Raw genomic sequence first — 20070 nt, 5'->3', positions numbered from 1 at the left:
TTGGTGAAGCTCTCAGAAAAAAAAAAAAAACAAAACAAAACAAAACAAAAGACTCAAGAAACAGAGGAAGTCAAATACGTCAGGTGGCTTGGATTTCAGATTGCGTCCGGTGGCTAAGTGTCTGCGTCCGGTGGTTAGTTTATGTTACGTCATTAAAGGCTGACGTGTCATGTTTCTAGTGGAAGACTTGGCATTGGTGTTATGTATAACAGTCTGATGTTTAATGATTGTTTAGTTCACTGATTTAAATTTTTAATTTGAATTAATATGTAATTTTATGTGCTTGTTTAATTCACTGATTTGAATTTTTAATTTGAATTAATATGTAATTTTATGTGTTTGTTTAATTCACTGATTTAAATTTTTTGAGAATTTTTTATTGTAATAAAAAAATTAAATGTGACTGTTTTAAAAAAAAATTATTATAGTAAAACTTGAATTCTAAATTCGAATCAGTAAAATAAACGGAATCTTAGAGTAAGAAAAAATAGATTGAAAAGGAATTATTGAGTTGACGTTTGATTCATAGATTCATAACTATTTTTATTTTATGTGTATTTTTTATGGGAGAATAACACTATAAAAAATTATGAATCATGATTCAGAATCAGTGACGAATACAGAAATTTAAATTGATATATAATTTTTTATGAGAATTTTTTACTGTAATAAAAAAATTAAATATAACTGTTTTTAAAGCTTTTATAATAAAACTCGAATTCTAAATTAAAAAAAATAGATCGAAAAGGAATTACTGAGAAAGATCTTTCGGATTAGGAATTTATGGGTTCATCAGTTGTAAGTTGTAACAAACTAGAGAGAGAGGGTTGAGAGCAAGTGTAGTGAGAGAAAAGGAATTTTTCTCTTGGGTTTCTTGCTGTAATTTTCTCGGGAAAAGTTTGGCTTGTACTGTGGTGAGGGATTTGTGAGATTTGAGAGTTTTAATCTCTGAAAAATTAATAAGAGTACAGATCGAATTCCTTGAGGGGAGTTCACGGGAATGAAGGCAAAATTGGCCGAACCTCGATAAAATCTCTTGTGTGATCTTTTCTTCTCGTTTGAATTTCTTGTTTTTCCGCAAGATTGATCGAAGTTGGTGTGGGAAAATTCCTACTGAAATGAAAACTTATAATACTATTTTTCTCGTTATAAAAGAGACTGGAGAAAGAGATGAAGGTTTTTTTTCTCCTTTTTTTTTTTGAGGAGAAAAGAAAATATAGATCAAATTCAATAATAGTAATTTTTCCGGAGTCTGAATATTTCATTATATAAAATAAAATAAAATAATTTAGATTCCGTTTATTTTACTGAATTGAGTTTAAAATTTAAGTTTTATTACAGTAAAAAATTCTAAAAAATAATCACATTTAATTTTTTTATTACAGACAAAATTTCTCACATAAAATTATATCTTAACTTAAATTAAAAATTTAAATTAATAAACTCAAATTAATAAACTAAATAGATCTTTAATGTTTAAATTTGACGATTAGTTTACTTGAAATCGTACACTCAGAAGCTCTTATAATAATGCGTCCAGTTTAATTCTAATGATTAATTTATTTGAAAGGTACAATTATTACAATTATGTTTCATATTATATACATTCGCAGTCACACTAAAGAGTAAAACTATACAATGAATCTTGTGACCGAAAGGTCTTGGTTCATGTACTGAGCAAAATCTTTAGGGACATAATTCTTTAATATTTATGTCAGATTTTGTTAAGAATGATAATACTTTTTTTTTCTTTTTGCTAAAATAAGACAATAGATTCTTGATTTTTTTTTTAAAAATACTTAAATATTCCAATAAGTTTGATTTTGTTACTAGGGTTGCCGGCTCTAATACATGAGATCCAAATTTATATATCGTTGCCTTGAAATTCTTTAGACAAATCTCTTGTACGTGTTGTACGGACTGTAACTTCTGTTTTGTGCAAAAAAAAATTGTTGAAATAAGAATAAACAATTTAACATCACATTGCACATACATTTATTCATTAAATTCTAAAATCTAAAATGAGAAATGTAAAAAAAAAAAAAAAAAACAACACTTTTTAGAGCCGGCCCTAGAGAGAAACGGGAAAAAGTCAGACGGTATTTTGGGACCGCCTCTAGGCACATCACTGTGAAGTGACAGTGTGTGGAGTGGTGCTTTTCATTGGAGCGAATCTAACATGCTTTAAAAGTGGGGTGTCATTCGTTTGGGCTTTGTCTCCAACATGTTCGCCGGATGGTAGTTGTGCTCCTTTTGGAGTTTTGTTTCGTGCAACAATAGATTTCTCTTAGAGGTGGTGTTTTCGATTGTCGGCGGTGGCTACAGAAGGTGAGTTTCACTTACAATTTTATACCGTTTGCTCGATCTCGCCGTATCTCCTTCAAAGTCTTCTACCTTTCCTAGTGGTGCTCTCGCCGATTACTTTCTCGCCAGAGTCGCTTGACAACGGGTCTTGAGGTCTTTTTGTGTTTATTATGTTTTTATTTTTTTGTGTGTTTTTACTACAATACCTGGATTTTTATCACATTGTCTTTGTTTGTTTTAAGTATACGTTAGACTGGTATTTTGGCGGTGTCTGGTATAGCTTTAATGCTAAGATGTTTTGTCCTTCCATCGCTCAAAAACTTATTTTACTGAGAGGGGTTTTAATTAAATAGAGCCGTATGTGTACCCAATCTTAATGTGTTGAGATATTCTCCTATTTTTAGGCCTTAGATGTGTCTGTTTCCTTACAGCCTTCTATTGTGTTTGTTAGTGTTTGTTACTCTAATTTTGTTTAAATGCAAGTAGATATGGGTTGTTATTAAAAAAAAAAAAAACATCTAAATCATATTTGAAATGATCATGAGCTTCTAAACTTCCTCATATATTTTTTATATTTATTGTTAATTGCATTTTTCTGGTGCAGTCCTGCTCAAATTTCTAAACTCAAAGGAGAAAAGGGTAATTCCATTTTGTAGTTCCAGAATGTTGCCGGTCTTTCTTTTGTTGTTCCATTAATCTGGATAAAAAGTATTTCCATCTCCTGAAAGACGTCATTCTCTCACAAGCTCTGTAAGCAGTATGTCCAAATTTAATTTCTTTTTAACAAATTTTCACCAAAGGAGTCTTATGTGGAATCTGTTCTACAAAAACATTATAAGGAACATATTAATGAATAAAGAGGAACCAAATATATATGATGAGTAGGAAAGAAAATTTTCATTTATATTGCAAACTCTGCTCTGTACAAATAGGATTCTCATACATTTTGGGGGACCAAAAAAAAAAAAAAAAAGAAGAAGAATGAAAAAGGCTCAAAATAAAATAAAAAAAAACAAAATGATGCTTTTAATTTAGTGAGGAAATTGATCGGCTGCAGCTAGCACCACCTTATCTACGGTTAGGAGAGAAGATGGAAGCGACTGAGTGAGCTAATCCGACCACTATGCCCACCTTCACTTGGCCTCTCTTGGGGATCGGACGGCCGGGCGACCTCGGCGATAAATTCTGGCCGTTGATCATTGTTCTCTTTGAACCTTCCATCTCTTCTTCTGGCAGTTTCTTTAATCTCTTATGAGCTTTAAAACTTCTAGTAGTTTAAGTGTTTGTGGGAGTGCTAATTTCTTGAACTTGAACTAGTTCTTTGTGTCTTGGTGCAAAAGTGCATTAGGCAAGGGTTTCTTTATATAAGGGGGAATTGGGCTTTAGAAAAATGCCCTTCGTCTTTGGCAACAAAGGACGTTATTTTCTTGACCATTTTGGCCTTTTCACATGCGCAAGAAATATGCACCAGGAAGTTAGGTAAACACAAAATAGTCATTATCTTTCAATAAAATAGAAAAAGTAACAATAATGATGCTTAAGTGTGGGGTCTACAGAAATAGATGTGAAAGATCATGATAATTGAAATGTGAGCATTTTCTAGTGCCATGTTGCATTTAATTCACGTGGTGATTTTTCCTTTTTAGATTTGGTTGATTGAGTCAGGAATCCACAACAAGTCTGGGGGCCGTGTCTAGGGTTTGTTTAGTACGAAAATTTAAATTAGAATAATTTTAATTATAATTTTAAAATTAAAATTATATTTTATGATTTTGAGTTTAAATTATAATTTTAAAATTATGATTCAGAATTAGATGTTTAAATCACTTTAAATCAAGAGGAACGGTAGTTTTAGAATCATGATTTGAGCTAGTTTAAAACATCACATTAAATTCTGAATCATAATTCAGAATCATCTAAAGTTAAATACATTTTTAGAATCATAATTCATAATCATGTTTCAGAATCACTGTAAACAAATACGGATTCTAAACCAATATCCATAATAATAATTTTAGATTTATCTATCAAACGCACTCTTAGTGTCTCGTGTATTTAAAGATGACTAAATATATTTTAATGTATGCTCTGCAAAATCTTATACTCTAATCCATATTCTCTTCCCAATAAAGAAAAATTAAAGAAAGAAGAGTCACAATAACACCGATGACTTGTATGACCTATGTAGCAAATGTGTTTAAGAGCCAATTAGTACAATAATGTTTTCACATATTAAAAGCACATAAGTGAACATTCTGATATGGTGTATACGTGACAAATGTGTTAATAGCCTATTTACATTACACGTAAAAGATAAACTTATTAGTTATCACGCACTATCATATTTATCATTGTTGGGCAAAGAGAATATAGACCACAACTATTGCGTGTCCACTTTGGAATTGCCATAGATAAAGAGTTAAGAAATATAGTCCACTTAAATATGCGTGAAATAGAGTACCACGCATTGATAATGGTTTAAAATTTAGGGCTCGTTCATTTCACCGATTTGAGTTTTCAGTTTTAGGTTTTTACAGTAAAAAGCTTTCAGAAAATGTCACATCTAACTTTTTCTACTACAGTGAAAAGTTCTCATAAAATGTCACATCTCAATTCGAATTGAAAACTCGAATCCGCGAAGTGAACGAGACCTAGAGAATGTTTGTTTTCTGTATTTGTCTATGATTCTAAATCATGATTAATGATTTTTTTACAGTGTTTTTTTTTTCACAAAAAATACACGTAAAACGAGAATAATTCTGAATCGTGATTTTGAATCCATGAACCAAATATCCACTTAAAGATTAATAATTTTAAAAGAATTTTTTTAGCGTTTTTTTAGAACACCGATATTTTTAAAAATTTTAGTGGTAATAAATTTGATATTTTATTATCAAATGTATTTAATTTATTATTATTATTTCAAGAGTAAAGATAAGCCATATTTATTAGAAGGTAAAAAATGTAACCCACTTTTTTTTAACTTCTTTGACTCTTATTATAAATGATGAGTTCATTTTGTTAGAGTAATCTACTTCTGTTATAAAAATTGTTATTGTACCCAGCATTTTAAATTATTGATAACGGTTTATGATTCTTATTTTAAAAAAAATATAAAAATAAAGTACACACTTTTTAGTGAAAACTATAACACATAACAATTTAATGCGTGATGCGCAACACAAATTTCAGCTACTAGAAATAAATAAATAAATAAATAAAAACGATTTCGATTGTTGGAAAATAAATGGTCAATTTCGACGCCTCAAATTTTTTCTTTTCATTATATAACGATTGAAATCGAGTTGCAAAATAATAATAATGATAATAAATAAATAAATAAAAATACTGTAGCTTCTTCCGTATTTTTCAGATCAATAAACTCCCATTTCAACGACTTATGTTCCAAACTCAAAACTGTCCCGGTGGTCAGGAATATACGATTCAAAATTCTCTTATCTTCTTTAATTTAAATTTTTAATTTAAGTTAAAATGTGATTTTATATAAAAAATTTTATTATAATAAAATATTAAATATGATTATTTTTAAAAAAATTTTAAATTTAAATAAGTGAAATCAACTAGACTTGAAAATTCAAAATTTATTCCGAACGATTAGGTTCAGTCTCAACTATAAAATCCAAGAAAGAAAATAGTTACGTAACAGAACAATGACAGGTCATATTGTCCAAATTATCATCATGAATTAGCTGATTATTATATATTAGAATCCATTTCTGATCTGAATACTTCAAATAATAATTCAAAGGCTGCTACAATGAATGGAGACCTTTTATGTAGCTTATGTTTAGTGATCAGATTGCACTTTTGGCTGTGACTTACGATTTGATGTATTGATGATCATTGCATAAGTAGTGGAGTCTTTTCCTTGCACCTTTTTTTTTTTTCCTTTTTTGCTGAAATTTTCCTTGCACTTGAGATGTGAGGAATTATTTTCAAGTTGAAAAGCGAGCACTACTAATAAGTTCCAAGCTTTTACTTTTTGAAGTAGAAGATAAAGCAATTCCCATTTCCTTTTCTAAACGTGTGAAATTAAGGAATTGATTTGAAGGCAGCATTTTCTCACTAAGCATTTGGGTCATTGCTTTATGATCCGTTCGATTCGTTAATTTAAATTTTTAATTCGAGTTGAGATATGATGTTATGTGAGAATTTTTTACTGTAGTAAAAAGTTAAATGTGACTGTTTCTGAGTGCTTTTTACTGTAGCAAAACTCGAATCAGCGAAAAGAACGGAGCCGTTTTGATCTTAAAAATAAATCCCTATAACAAGCCCTTCTCAGCCGAGCTCAAGGGCTCGAAGGGTTCGTCGCCCGGCTCCAACTCCAACAACATCGGAGGGTTCGGAGGGCCCGGGCCAGGGTTCAACATACCCGGGTGGTTACTTCTTATTGCTTTAGTTAGTATTGGATGGGCTTTTAGTTAGCAATATGGGTTAGTAATATCCGTCTACTAAATTTAGAAATTTCTTAGACTTTTATCAAAGTATGATAAATGCTTCCAGGTTTAAACTAATTAAAAAAAAAAAAAAAAAATCTACAGCTTAGAATATGAAGTTTAAGAATATGAGACTAGGTTATATTTTTATTTTGAAATCTCTATGAGACTTTTTATTGTGATTTGTCGTATCTTGATAAAACTTTAGGTATACCTTTTTTTTTTTTTTTTTTATAGATTCTTTCATCTATTAAATGCAAGTGATAGGTTGTTATATTGCATATTTAAAAATAGAAAAAAAATGTAGAAAACAATATAATAACAGTATGTCCAAGATCTGGGTTGGTCCATGAAATGGATGGATAAGACTCACAACCACAAAGGCCACAGCATTGTCAATGTTGTGTTGTGTTCTTCATTTCTTTTTGGGTTCAGATTGGACTTCAAACTTATCTCTGGAAATCTGGGCTTAGATATGGCCCAGAATGGAATGGTAAGTGAGGAAAATTCGATTTTTTTTTGTTTTTATACAAGAGACGGGGAATGTCACCGCTTTTAATGGGGCTCCAAATGACTTGAATTCTCAATTTATAATTAGAGCGGAGAAATTTACAACTAATTGAGCTAAAATTTGGCTTTTCAAGCACTACTAAACTCAAAAAAATAAAAAAGCACTATTAAACTCAATAAAATAAAATAAAATAAAAACCTTAAGCATGGGAAGTGACAACTGAGGCTTCGTTTATTTCACCAATTCGAGTTTTCAGTTTTAAGTTTCTATAGTAAAAAACTCTTAGAAAATGTCACATTTAACTTTTTCTGTTACAGTGAAAAATTTTCAAAAAATATTACATTTCAGCTTGAATTAAAAACTCAAATTCGCAAAATGAACGATATCTTATTCTGCCACTTTATTCCGCTGCATCACACTTTCTTGTCCCCATTAAGTTCAACAAAATTAGGTATGTGCTTTTCTTCTTCCTTTTTTCACTGGTGCTTAGGTTCACTTTTCTTCTAGGGCCGAATAAATCCAAACACGCCAAAAAGCGTGCAACAATTTCTTTAATTTATTTTGTTGGTGATGGAATCTTGCCATCAACGTGGCATCTAATTCCCTTAGCTTTAACCGTAAAACTAGGCAACGTTATACGCCAACTATGCAAGTTGGAATATATTTTGGTTAACTATCAATGTTGGGTTTTGAACTATAAGTCCCTCGCGATCATTAGTTGCAAAACTAAAGTTAAACGTTTTGAGTTTGTCTATTGACAATACTTTTTTATTATACAACGAGATTAGAAGCCCGTCTTTGTCAAAAACTCATTTTCGTGATCAACTGAGCCATCATGAAGATTTAGATAGAGAAACATAGATAGAGCATGAATCAATGGCCTCGTTCGTTTCGCGAATTCAAATTTTCAATTCGAACTGAAATGTGACATTTTTTGAGAGGTTTTAACTGTAACAGAAAAAATTAAATGTGACATTTTCTAATAACTTTTAACTGTAGAAATCTAAAACTGAAAATTTGAATCGGTTAAATGAATAAAACTAATATGACGAACTTGATTGAGTGTGGAATAAAATAAAAAAAATAGTATTGCTCATACAACACGCTTTGCATCTTCTCAAGCTCAAGTTTTCTCATATAAAGAAATATTAGCGTCACTCTTGAGAAACATAGATAGAGCATGAATCAATGGCCTCGTTCGTTTCGCGAATTCAAATTTTCAATTCGAACTGAAATGTGACATTTTTTGAGAGGTTTTAACTGTAACAGAAAAAATTAAATGTGACATTTTCTAATAACTTTTAACTGTAGAAATCTAAAACTGAAAATTTGAATCGGTTAAATGAATAAAACTAATATGACGAACTTGATTGAGTGTGGAATAAAATAAAAAAAATAGTATTGCTCATACAACACGCTTTGCATCTTCTCAAGCTCAAGTTTTCTCATATAAAGAAATATTAGCGTCACTCTTTTGCCACTCTCTTTATCACTTGCTAGCTTCGTTATTTGACACGTAAAATTTATTATCTCATTTTCTGTTAAAATAATAATATAATATATTAATAAAGTCTACGTGTCAAATAATAAATACAAAAAGTGACAAAAAGAATAATAGAAAGAGTGACGCTATTATTTTTTGACATACAATAAATATCATTATTTTCATCTATAGTATGACGTGAATGGAACTCAGGAAACTGATTACTACGGCTCTTCCTAATCTAAGCAATATGTCATACTCATGTAATATTGTAGGTTCACTTAAATATAGGACCTCATATAGCATTCCTTGTTTTCGTGCTGTTTAATTAAAGGGAAAGATAAAACCCTTAATCAGATTGATGCTTTTATTCCTTATGATCTGCAAACGTATTGATTCGCTCATGGTGACTTAATTAAGAGGACACGTTCACAAATTTTTTCCTTGGTTTCTACTTTCTACACTTCAAATTGTGCACCGGTAGTCTCTAAAATTTGCTAAAAGGTCCCCTTCGTCTTTTGTAAGTTTAGGATCCGTTTAATTTACTGATTTAAATTTTTAATTCGAGTTAAGATGTGACTTTATGTGAAATTTTTTTACTATAGTAAAAAAGTTAAATGTGACTGTTTCTGAGAGTTTTTTACTGTAGTAAAACTCAAATTCTAAACTATGGACCGTGAATTGCTTTTAGAGCTATTGAGGTGTTTTATTGTAATTTAATAGATGAGTCAGATTAGAGAGAAATAAGATAATCTAAAAAGTATTAAATGCATAATTCTCTTATAATTTCCCTTTTTATTATGTTAAAATTCTTTGAATGAAATTAGACATAGCTCGGAGGTAGTCAATTGGATCTATCTCATTTTAGTTCAAACCGGTAAAACCTGTTGCTCAAATCGAGCCAAACCATTATATAATTGTCTGGTTCAATTCACTCTTGTAACACATAACGGTCCCTTTTTTTTTGTCAAATCGTTTTTGTCACTCTCTTTATCACTTGCTAGCTTCGTTATTTGACACGTAAAATCTATTATCTCATTTTCTGTTAAAATAATAATATAATATATTAGTAGAGTCTACGTGTCAAATAATAAATACAAAAAGTGATAAAAAAAATAATAGAAAGAGTGACGCTATTATTTTTTGACATACAATAAATATCATTATTTTCATCTATACTCTTTTGCCACTCTCTTTATCACTTGCTAGCTTCGTTATTTGACACGTAAAATTTATTATCTCATTTTCTGTTAAAATAATAATATAATATATTAATAAAGTCTACGTGTCAAATAATAAATACAAAAAGTGACAAAAAGAATAATAGAAAGAGTGACGCTATTATTTTTTGACATACAATAAATATCATTATTTTCATCTATAGTATGACGTGAATGGAACTCAGGAAACTGATTACTACGGCTCTTCCTAATCTAAGCAATATGTCATACTCATGTAATATTGTAGGTTCACTTAAATATAGGACCTCATATAGCATTCCTTGTTTTCGTGCTGTTTAATTAAAGGGAAAGATAAAACCCTTAATCAGATTGATGCTTTTATTCCTTATGATCTGCAAACGTATTGATTCGCTCATGGTGACTTAATTAAGAGGACACGTTCACAAATTTTTTCCTTGGTTTCTACTTTCTACACTTCAAATTGTGCACCGGTAGTCTCTAAAATTTGCTAAAAGGTCCCCTTCGTCTTTTGTAAGTTTAGGGTCCGTTTAATTTACTGATTTAAATTTTTAATTCGAGTTAAGATGTGACTTTATGTGAAATTTTTTTACTATAGTAAAAAAGTTAAATGTGACTGTTTCTGAGAGTTTTTTACTGTAGTAAAACTCAAATTCTAAACTATGGACCGTGAATTGCTTTTAGAGCTATTGAGGTGTTTTATTGTAATTTAATAGATGAGTCAGATTAGAGAGAAATAAGATAATCTAAAAAGTATTAAATGCATAATTCTCTTATAATTTCCCTTTTTATTATGTTAAAATTCTTTGAATGAAATTAGACATAGCTCGGAGGTAGTCAATTGGATCTATCTCATTTTAGTTCAAACCGGTAAAACCTGCTGCTCAAATCGAGCCAAACCATTATATAATTGTCTGGTTCAATTCACTCTTGTAACACATAACGGTCCCTTTTTTTTTTGTCAAATCGTCTATTATGTTAAAATTCTTTGAATGAAATTAGACATAGCTCGGAGGTAGTCAATTGGATCTATCTCATTTTAGTTCAAACCGGTAAAACCTGTTGCTCAAATCGAGCCAAACCATTATATAATTGTCTGGTTCAATTCACTCTTGTAACACATAACGGTCCCTTTTTTTTTGTCAAATCGTTAAAAATAATCGATCTTTGGAATTAAACCGAACAGTGAATAAGGTTCACTGCCCTTGTTCAAAAACAAAAAAAAAAAAAGCCATTGGTTATAAGTCATTTTTAGTGAATTTATACGGAATTCTCTAATTTTGTACAACATTATATTTTCTATTCTAGAATCATCATTTTATATCAACTTCTCCCTAATTTATTTTTGGATTGAGGAGTAAGTTGACATAAAATCACTAAGTTAAGAGATACATATTATTTATAAAATATCATTATTTCATGAGATGTACAATTTACATACTTTAAGGGCGAAATGGACCACTTTTAATTCAGATGATACGTTGAATTACAGTATAATACTTGGAGAGTGTTGATGTTAATATGTCTTTCCATCCGAGAGTATTTTCTAATATCAGAAAAATACAAGGAGTGTGGTTACAATTAAAAAAAAAAAAATTGGAGAGTAAAAGTATAGAAAAGAAATGTACATCGTACGGTAGAGAGAATCGTTGAGTAGAAAACAGTGACAGCAGAGAAGTGAACTGTACTGTATTCTCTGCTGTCTGAAAAAGGGAAATTTTGCGTATTCCAGTTATTGCATTCCATAAACAAGCAACATTGATGATAAGCTTGATCATCACAAACCCACAGCTAAATTTCAACCCATCATGATTCATGGATTTCTTCTTTCGTTTTCTCTCCAATTAATTTTTGTCCATTTCAAGATCACCCCAAAACCCTTTTTATCTTTTCAATCATGACCCTTTAAGCTTCTCTGTCATTTTCCGTTAATTTTCTCACCCAGCCTTCCCTTCAACGTCACCAATCCCACATAATCCGAACTAAAAAAAAAAAAAAAAAACCCAGAAAGAAAGCAGATATTTTTCTTCATTAATGATATGCCTTTGAATTGTTCGAGCGTGGCTATAAAAATCCCACATGGGTTGGGTATGTGGAGAAGAAATTACAACAACACAAAAGAGTTCACACCAACAAACCATGTAAGAAGAACTTTTTTGGTCTTTGAGAAAAATCCCAAGAGATTTTCTGTGCCCATTTTTGGTTGCGTTTCTTTCAAGTTCAACCAAAAGTATTATTCTTCTTCGATAATGGAGGAGCAGAGTCATTTGTTGAGCCATGAAACAGAGCGGTTTTCGCAGGACAAAGAATTGGAAGTTGGTGTTAGAGCTGTGCAAATGGCTTGTGCGCTTTGCCAGAGAGTTCAAGAGGGTTTGATTTCTAAAACCGGGAACAATGGATTTCAGTCCAAAGATGACAATTCCCCTGTCACCATTGCAGGTTGATCATCACTCACTCTATTTTTTTTCCTTTTTAAATTTTTTTTTGGGTTAATTTTCTGAATTGGGTATTTGTTAATTTTGTGTGTGGTTGGTTTGAAATGTTATTCTAGTGTTGGGTGGAGGTTAGTAGGTTTGTTTCTTGTTGGTTTTCACTTGACCCTGCAAATTTACATGTGGATTAGGTACTTGTGGCACATGAGTGTAGTAAGCAAAAGCATATTGATTGTTTAGCCAAAAACATATTTATTTTTTTTCTTTTTTTTTTTTTTTTTTTTTTTTTTTTTTTTTTTTTTTTTTTTTTTTTTTGAAAACTTAAGTCATAGTATCTAACCGTTAGATTACTTGATAACCATGCTAGATTATGAAAAGTATAACAACTTAACACAACTTCAGAACTGTCTTACTCTTACCTATAGGTTTTTGTTTTTGTTTTCTTATATTTTAGTTCTTTTTTTTAATACCTTAGGTAGAATTCTCCTATACGTTGTCTTTTCCTTTTTTTTTTTTTTTTTTTTTTTTGTTTTGTCTTTCTTATGAAATTTGGTCAAACTCTTTTGACAATATACGCTCTGTAGAATTTAAGCTGATCATGTATTTATACAAAGCAGAATGGATATTAGGGGCAGGTCAATTATTATTTTTTATCCTGTGGTATAGAAGTAGTATATTACTTCGTTCAATAGGCATATTTTAACTTGTCTCCTTTGTAAGTCTGTCTTAAGAATTTTCAGTTGTGAAGGCTGAGGCTAATACTATGAAAGTAAATAAGATGAAGAAATCGTTTGACAATATAACCAATATCTTTTGGGAAATAAAACTATTTTCTTTTGCTTTTTGTTCTTCCGCTTGCTTCCTGATTCACAAGGCCCGTGCCACTCTGGTCTTCATGTTTAGGAATCATGAATAGTTACTTCAAAATGGCCAGCAAGAGATGTTTGTTTTCAATTTTTCTTAAGTTTGAATAAATAGTAATTTATTACTCGTTCAGTTCTCCAATTCGAGTTTCAATTTAAGCTGAGATGTGAGTTTTTGTAAGACTTTTTACTGTAGCAAAAAAAGTTATATGTGACTTTTTGTGAGATCTTTTTATCGTAGTAAACTGAAATTGAAAACTCAAATTGGAGAATTGCATGAGGCCTTAGTAATTAGACCTGATTCCTTGTAGCATTATGATTCTTGACGGATACTTTCTGAGTATAAATTACAATCGACAACCATAACATACTGCATTTTGAAATTGTCATAATCTTGAATTATAAGTCTCATCTTGTGTTATGGAAAACGTTTCACAAGACAAGTAGTTAAACCTCTAATTGATGAGCAAACATTGTTTAAGTTGATTCCTCTCTGGCTGGTATTCAATAAAAGCTCTGAAGAAGATTTCTTACTTTCTTTATTGCACCTTGTAAACAGATTGGAGCGTCCAAGCAACAGTGAGCTGGGTATTGTCCAAGGCCTGCGGAAGCAGAAATGTCTCCATTGTTGCTGAAGAAGATGTTCAAACTCTGTCCAAGACTGGTGCCGCCGGGTTATTAGAAGCTGTAGTGAAAACCGTGAATGAATCTCTAGCTGATGCACCGCGTTTTGGACTCAAAGCACCAGAAATCCCCCTTGGGAGTTCCGAGGTTCTTGAAGCAATCAGCCGATGCAACTCAAATGGTGGCCCTACTGGAAGATTTTGGGCGCTTGACCCTGTTGATGGGACACTGGGATTTGTTCGAGGCGATCAATATGCCATAGCTCTAGCACTCATTGAGGATGGAGAAGTTGTACTTGGAGTACTCGGGTGTCCCAATTACCCAATGAGAAAGGAATGGCTTGGCTATCATCACCGCTACCATAGAATTGTGTCGAAGTTGACCCCGCCAACGTCCGAATCGTGGGACAAAGGTTGTGTAATTTATGCTAGGAGAGGTAGTGGCAAGGCCTGGATGCAACCCCTGCTTCATGTAAATAAGAAGTTCATGTGGCCAAACTCTGCAAGGCCTGTTCAAGTTTCCTCCATCGATAACCCATCATTGGCAACCTTTTGTGAACCAGTTGAGAAGGCGAATTCGAGCCATTCGTTCACAGCTGGACTGGCTCACAGCATGGGTCTCAGGTGGATGTCTTTTCCTTCCATCATCTTTGCCATGTCTTTGACTTTTTAGCCTATGAAGCATTTGAGTTCTTGTTCAGTAACATTTTAGATAATATGATGAGAACAGAATGTCTTAGTGAAAAATGCAGGAGGTTGACAAATTTAGAAATCTTATTGTGACGTGTTTTAACTGCAGGAAGCAACCGTTACGAGTATACAGCATGGTGAAATATGCGGCCATTGCTCGTGGAGACGCCGAGATATTCATGAAGTTTGCAAGAGCCGGCTACAAGGAGAAGATATGGGACCATGCTGCTGGGGTCGCCATCATACAAGAAGCTGGTGGCGTGGTAACGGACGCCAGAGGGCGACCACTGGACTTCTCAAAGGGCATATACCTAGAAGGTCTTGATCGTGGGATCATTGCTAGTTCTGGACCCACTCTACATGACAAGATCATCAAGGCCGTTGATTCTAGCTGGGACTCCTCTAGTCTATGAGATTCTCCCGGTTAACAAAGCATAATAACACTAGACAGGGTAAGGAAATTGTAAATGAGAATTTATCTTTTCCCAATTCTTGATTAGTGGATACCAGATAAATCATCCTTCTTTGACGCAAACCAGGGATGTCTGTAATAATAGTTAAAAGGAGAGGAAAAAAGAACTGATGTTTGCTATGAAAAAATCTTGTTCTCCTTGAATTTTTAGCCAGTGGACATTCCACATGAAAGATGGTTTTATTTAGTTTTGAGTACGCACAGCTGATATAGTTTTAGCAAATTCCTTGGACCCTCAAATATGTTCCAGGACTTCTCATCTTTAGCTTGGAAATTTGTGTTTTCGTCCACAGTATTTGGATAATCTTTCAACTGGTGTCGTTATGTCAAAATTGGTGATTGGCATTTCACCAATGGACAATTTGCTTCACTGGGGGTTAACAAGAAAATTCAGTTCCATATCTAAAAGCTCTAACTGCATAAATGCCACTTTAATCAGGTATCATAAGAATTCTGCCCCTTTAATAGGAATTGGAATTCTGCCCCTTTAATGATCGGAAAAGGGTCAAGAAAATATGTTGTCAAAAAACCCCCCACCTGTCGCTGACATCAAACGCTGCAGTAATCTACTGATTGCCACCAGTAATCTGTAAGATTATGACGCCCGAACCAACAATGATCAGCGGCTTGGGCATTGGTTTGCGGAGTAATCCACTAGATTACTAAAGCTAATCTATCAGATTATGTTACTGGAATCAGAGGTAACCTGGATGGTAATTTCAAGATTATATCGCACTTTTCAACACGGATCACCGAGCTCTGGAGTAATTAGGAAGGGCAGAAAACTAAAGAAGGAAAAATGGGGCACGAAACTAAAGAAAGGGAGAAGGAGCGGCGTGTAGCCTAATTTTTCCCTAGCAAGAATACTGCACGCTGCACAAGAAAAGTGCATACAAAATGTGTAAGCCCGTCTAAAAGATATGCGTAAGAGAATGGATATTATCACTTTCTTTCATAACACGTACGATACCAATATTAGTGCGTTGCGTGAGTGTGTGTGACGGGTCGTACACGTACCAAATTAAATGAAGAGTTCATACTTCTAAGAAAGAAAACTTTATAGAACTGTCTACGGTTGACCGTCATATACCGTTAGGATTAATTTTTTAACCGTTAGATTTGATTAAAATTAAATAAAAATTAAAAATTATGTAGAACATATAGTTTTTAATACAGATTTAACGGTTAAAAAAAAATAAAACTAACGGTAGTTCTATTTTTCTAATCTTACGGGAGAAATTCCCAACTTTATAAGCTGTTTACAACTACAAAATTATTTTTTTTTTAAAACAGGGCGTTATGTTGACAAACAAGAGTCCAATCCATCTGTATTTATTGCTTGGAGACATGGAATATGGGGTAGGAAGGGCTTATTTGACTTATAGTGATGTAGTTGAGTGTAGGAAGGGCCTCTTTGACTTATAATTTGGGTCGGTAATATGGGTCACGACACGACGATACGACTCGAAAACGACACGAATTTTACGGGTTAGGGTTGAGAAAAAAGAGGTTCGGTTCAGAATTGGGTCGACCTGAAATTGACACAAAAAACACGTGTCAATTTCGGGTTGGACTCGCCTAACCCGAACACGATACGAAACTCATAAAAAACTAAAAAATACATATATTTTTCATTTTATATTTTAAATTTTATTATGAACTTGTGATATCATGATAATTATACTCAAAATCTTGTACTATTATTTACTTAATTTCAATGGATGTTATTGTAATTTAGTGTGTTATGAATTTTAAGTTATTTCTAATATGTAAAAAAGTAAATAAAAGTATACAATTTTTGTGTCAATTTCGGATTCACGGGTCATTTTCAGATTGTGTCATGTCAACTCATAAAGTGGTCGTGTTGCGATTTTTAAAAATTTTTGTGTCACGGGTCTTGTTCGGGTTGACTGTAAATTTAAAAAAAATGATCAAAACACGACACGTGACACGAATTACCATCCCTACTTATAATGATGTAGTTGAGTGAGATTACTTCATGGGGTACAGAGAGTAACATAGCGCGGACAATCTGAATAGCGACACGACGACATGATTCAAGACCCGCACGAAATTAGTGAGTTTGAGTTTACTATAAATGGGTTTAAGTCATAATCGGGTTGACACGATTAACACAATTAATAAATGAGTTGGATTAGAGTTGACCTCATAACACGAAGTGATACGAATTGACATGATTAATTATATGTGTCATCTGCAATCTAATGACATGTGATATAACATGAAAGTTTATAGGTAAAATTTATTTATTTTTCTTAAAGGAAAAGATAAATTGACTAATAAACATATTAAACATATCTTGACCGTGCTAAACAAGTTATTATTATATTAGTTATTTATTCAATATATTAATTTAAACGAGTTATACATATTGACACGATTGACAAATTAGTCGTATTTTAGTTGACATTTTTTACACGTTTAATAAACATGTCATATTTAAATTAATATTTTTTAACACAATTAATAAATAAATTGACACAAATACGACTCACTCACGCAAATTACTACCCTTAGAGTAACGACGGTCTTATCAATGCCCATCAAATGGATTTTTTATTTTATTTTAATTTTTTAGTTTTTAAAAGAAGTGGTTGCGAGAACAGGGGACATTATTACGGATGTGTAATTATAAACAGATTTTTCTTTTTCCTTTTTTAACTGGTAGGTAGAGGATATGAAAGCTACATCTTACATCTTATACTAGAATAAGTGTAAAATCACTGCTAACTTATGTGTGCAATCACAGTTATATATATATATATATATGTATGTATTAATTGTGTAGTGTATGTACATTTATATATCCGCGTCAAATTGTCAACTAGGATAAGTGGTCGGTCCTCCATTTTCAATTCCTGATGAGCTGCTCATGTCTGACAACTTGCTTGGTGGATCAATTATGACTCCGTTAGTCCGCCGATTTAAATTTTTAATTCGAGTTAATATGTGACTTTATGTGATAGTTTCTAACTGTAATAAAAAAGTTATATGTGATTTTAAATTAAAATTAAAAACTCAAATCGGTAAAATAAACGAGGCATAAATCATACTGCTTCTGGAGAAAAATTTCAAAGTTCATAATTCTTAGATCATGCATTATTGCCTTTCTAGAACTTCTAAAGCGACCCTATATTTATGTACATATTAATACAACATTATTATACGCAGTAAAGCATTTTCTTAGAGTCGCATTATGTAAACTAAAACGTTACTTTCCACCACCGAGTATGGGAAATCAAACTTCAACTTCAAAGGTACAATAACAAAGTTTAGTGTCTCCCCCACATCAAGAGGAATGTTTAGTGATGGACCACATTAAAAGTTAATGTAACAGAGTTTAAAATTCAGGTTCTCTATCTACACATGCCTGGCTATATATCCTATATAGTGTGCGTGTATTTGACATACATGTACATATATATCATATATATATATATATATATATACACACACACATAGGTGGACCCTGCATTATCATGGTGTCACTAGCCTACGAGAAATAGTGGCTAAAGAAAATGAAATGGGGTCTAATGTAATGAGGTATGGCCTGGAAATTACGCCATGTGCAGGAAGGGAATCATCAATCATGTGCAGTGTGTGGTAGTAGCTTGCTTAGCTAGATCAACAGCACTCGTGTTTCTTGCTGACTTTTACACATTTGTCATTTTTTTTTTCACTTTTTATATTTATTATTTAACATGTAAATTTTATTTTTTTTATTTTTTATTTAAATAATAATATATAATATTAGTTGCGTTCACGTGTAAAAAGAGAGTGATAAAGAGGGTGACGACGGTAAGAGTAATTTTCTTTGATTATTTTGCTCTACATGGGATTGTAGTATATACAACTCAGAACGTGCCATGTTATTGCTTTATAGACTCAGAAATGTGAATATTCTTGAGCAAACGAGTTATGTTTCTGATAATGGGATATGATCCAACCCCATTTTGAGAATAGTCCTTTAATTTATAACAGCTTTGATTGGTATATATAAGAACGTGAATAAAAAAGCTTGGGAAGTGGGTAATGTGTATAGTGGCATTAATATGATTGTTTTTTTTTTTTTTTTTTCCATCTTAAAAAGTGTTGGATAGGTTGACCAATTGTTGCTATTTTCTAATTGGGAGTGATTATAGGAGCCTTTATATCCTAGGCAATGTCTGCATTTAACCAAATACTTATAGTAATAATCTCAAGTGCTTTCCATAGGGAAGAGAACTCTGAACCTCTCATCTAATAAATCACTTGTGATAACATATGCTTATAGTTAAACCCATCCATATCTCTCCACAAAAAGAATAGAGAGAGAGAGAGAGAGAGAGGAAAATCAAAAGGAAAGAAAAGAGATTTACACTCATTTTTTGCTATATATCCAAATAGTTAGGAAAAGCACTATAATGCCGACTATATGGTTGCTTTTCAGGTCACTGTATTACAAATTCAAAGGTTTTTTTCTTCTTCTTTTTTTTTTTTTCTCTTTTTTTTTCCCTTGTTTTACCTTTTTCTCTTAAGGTCACTGTATTACAAATTCAAAGGTTTTTTTCTTCTTCTTTTTTTTTTCTCTTTTTTTTTCCCTTGTTTTACCTTTTTCTCTTCAAGATGTCGTCATTATATGTGTTTATTTTACCATATGATCATAGATAAATAAAGGTTGTGATACTTTTGGAATGCTCGTGCAATTAAATGACACCGACTAAAAAGATCAAACCAGAAAGAAGAGGCAAATTCAGGGCTTGCGCCTTTCTTTTTTTCCCACCAACTCACATGTGACAGAAATTGCGATATGTGTCTCTCTCATTTAAATGAATTTCAGATAGGAATTAGTTAGAGCCACATTCATTAATGCCACAATATTTGCTTATATATACATATAATTTTGCATGGTTAATCAATGCAAGGTGTATTGATAACTACTCTCACTGAAAAAGATTTCTATTCAAAGACCAAAAATCGTCAAAACTTAGCCTGCCAAGCACACAAAGTCCATTAAATTAATGGTTCACATATCT

At 32.0% G+C, this 20070-nt stretch overlaps 1 protein-coding gene across 1 annotated transcript; it reads left to right on the top strand.

Annotated features, from left to right (window-relative positions):
* The first annotated feature begins 11613 nt into the window (after positions 1-11613).
* LOC21389808 (PAP-specific phosphatase HAL2-like) lies at positions 11614-15230 on the top strand. Its single transcript, XM_010094313.2, has 3 exons — positions 11614-12393; positions 13809-14496; positions 14672-15230. Exons 1-3 carry the CDS (start codon positions 11994-11996, stop codon positions 14973-14975), a joined length of 1392 nt encoding a protein of 463 aa, XP_010092615.2. The 5' UTR covers positions 11614-11993; the 3' UTR covers positions 14976-15230.
* Positions 15231-20070: the final 4840 nt, after the last annotated feature.

The sequence above is a fragment of the Morus notabilis genome, unplaced genomic scaffold (assembly GCF_000414095.1).
Source record: "Morus notabilis unplaced genomic scaffold, ASM41409v2 Scaffold2307, whole genome shotgun sequence".
NCBI classification, from domain to species: domain Eukaryota; kingdom Viridiplantae; phylum Streptophyta; class Magnoliopsida; order Rosales; family Moraceae; genus Morus; species Morus notabilis.
This window is presented reverse-complemented; position numbering and strand designations above follow the sequence as displayed.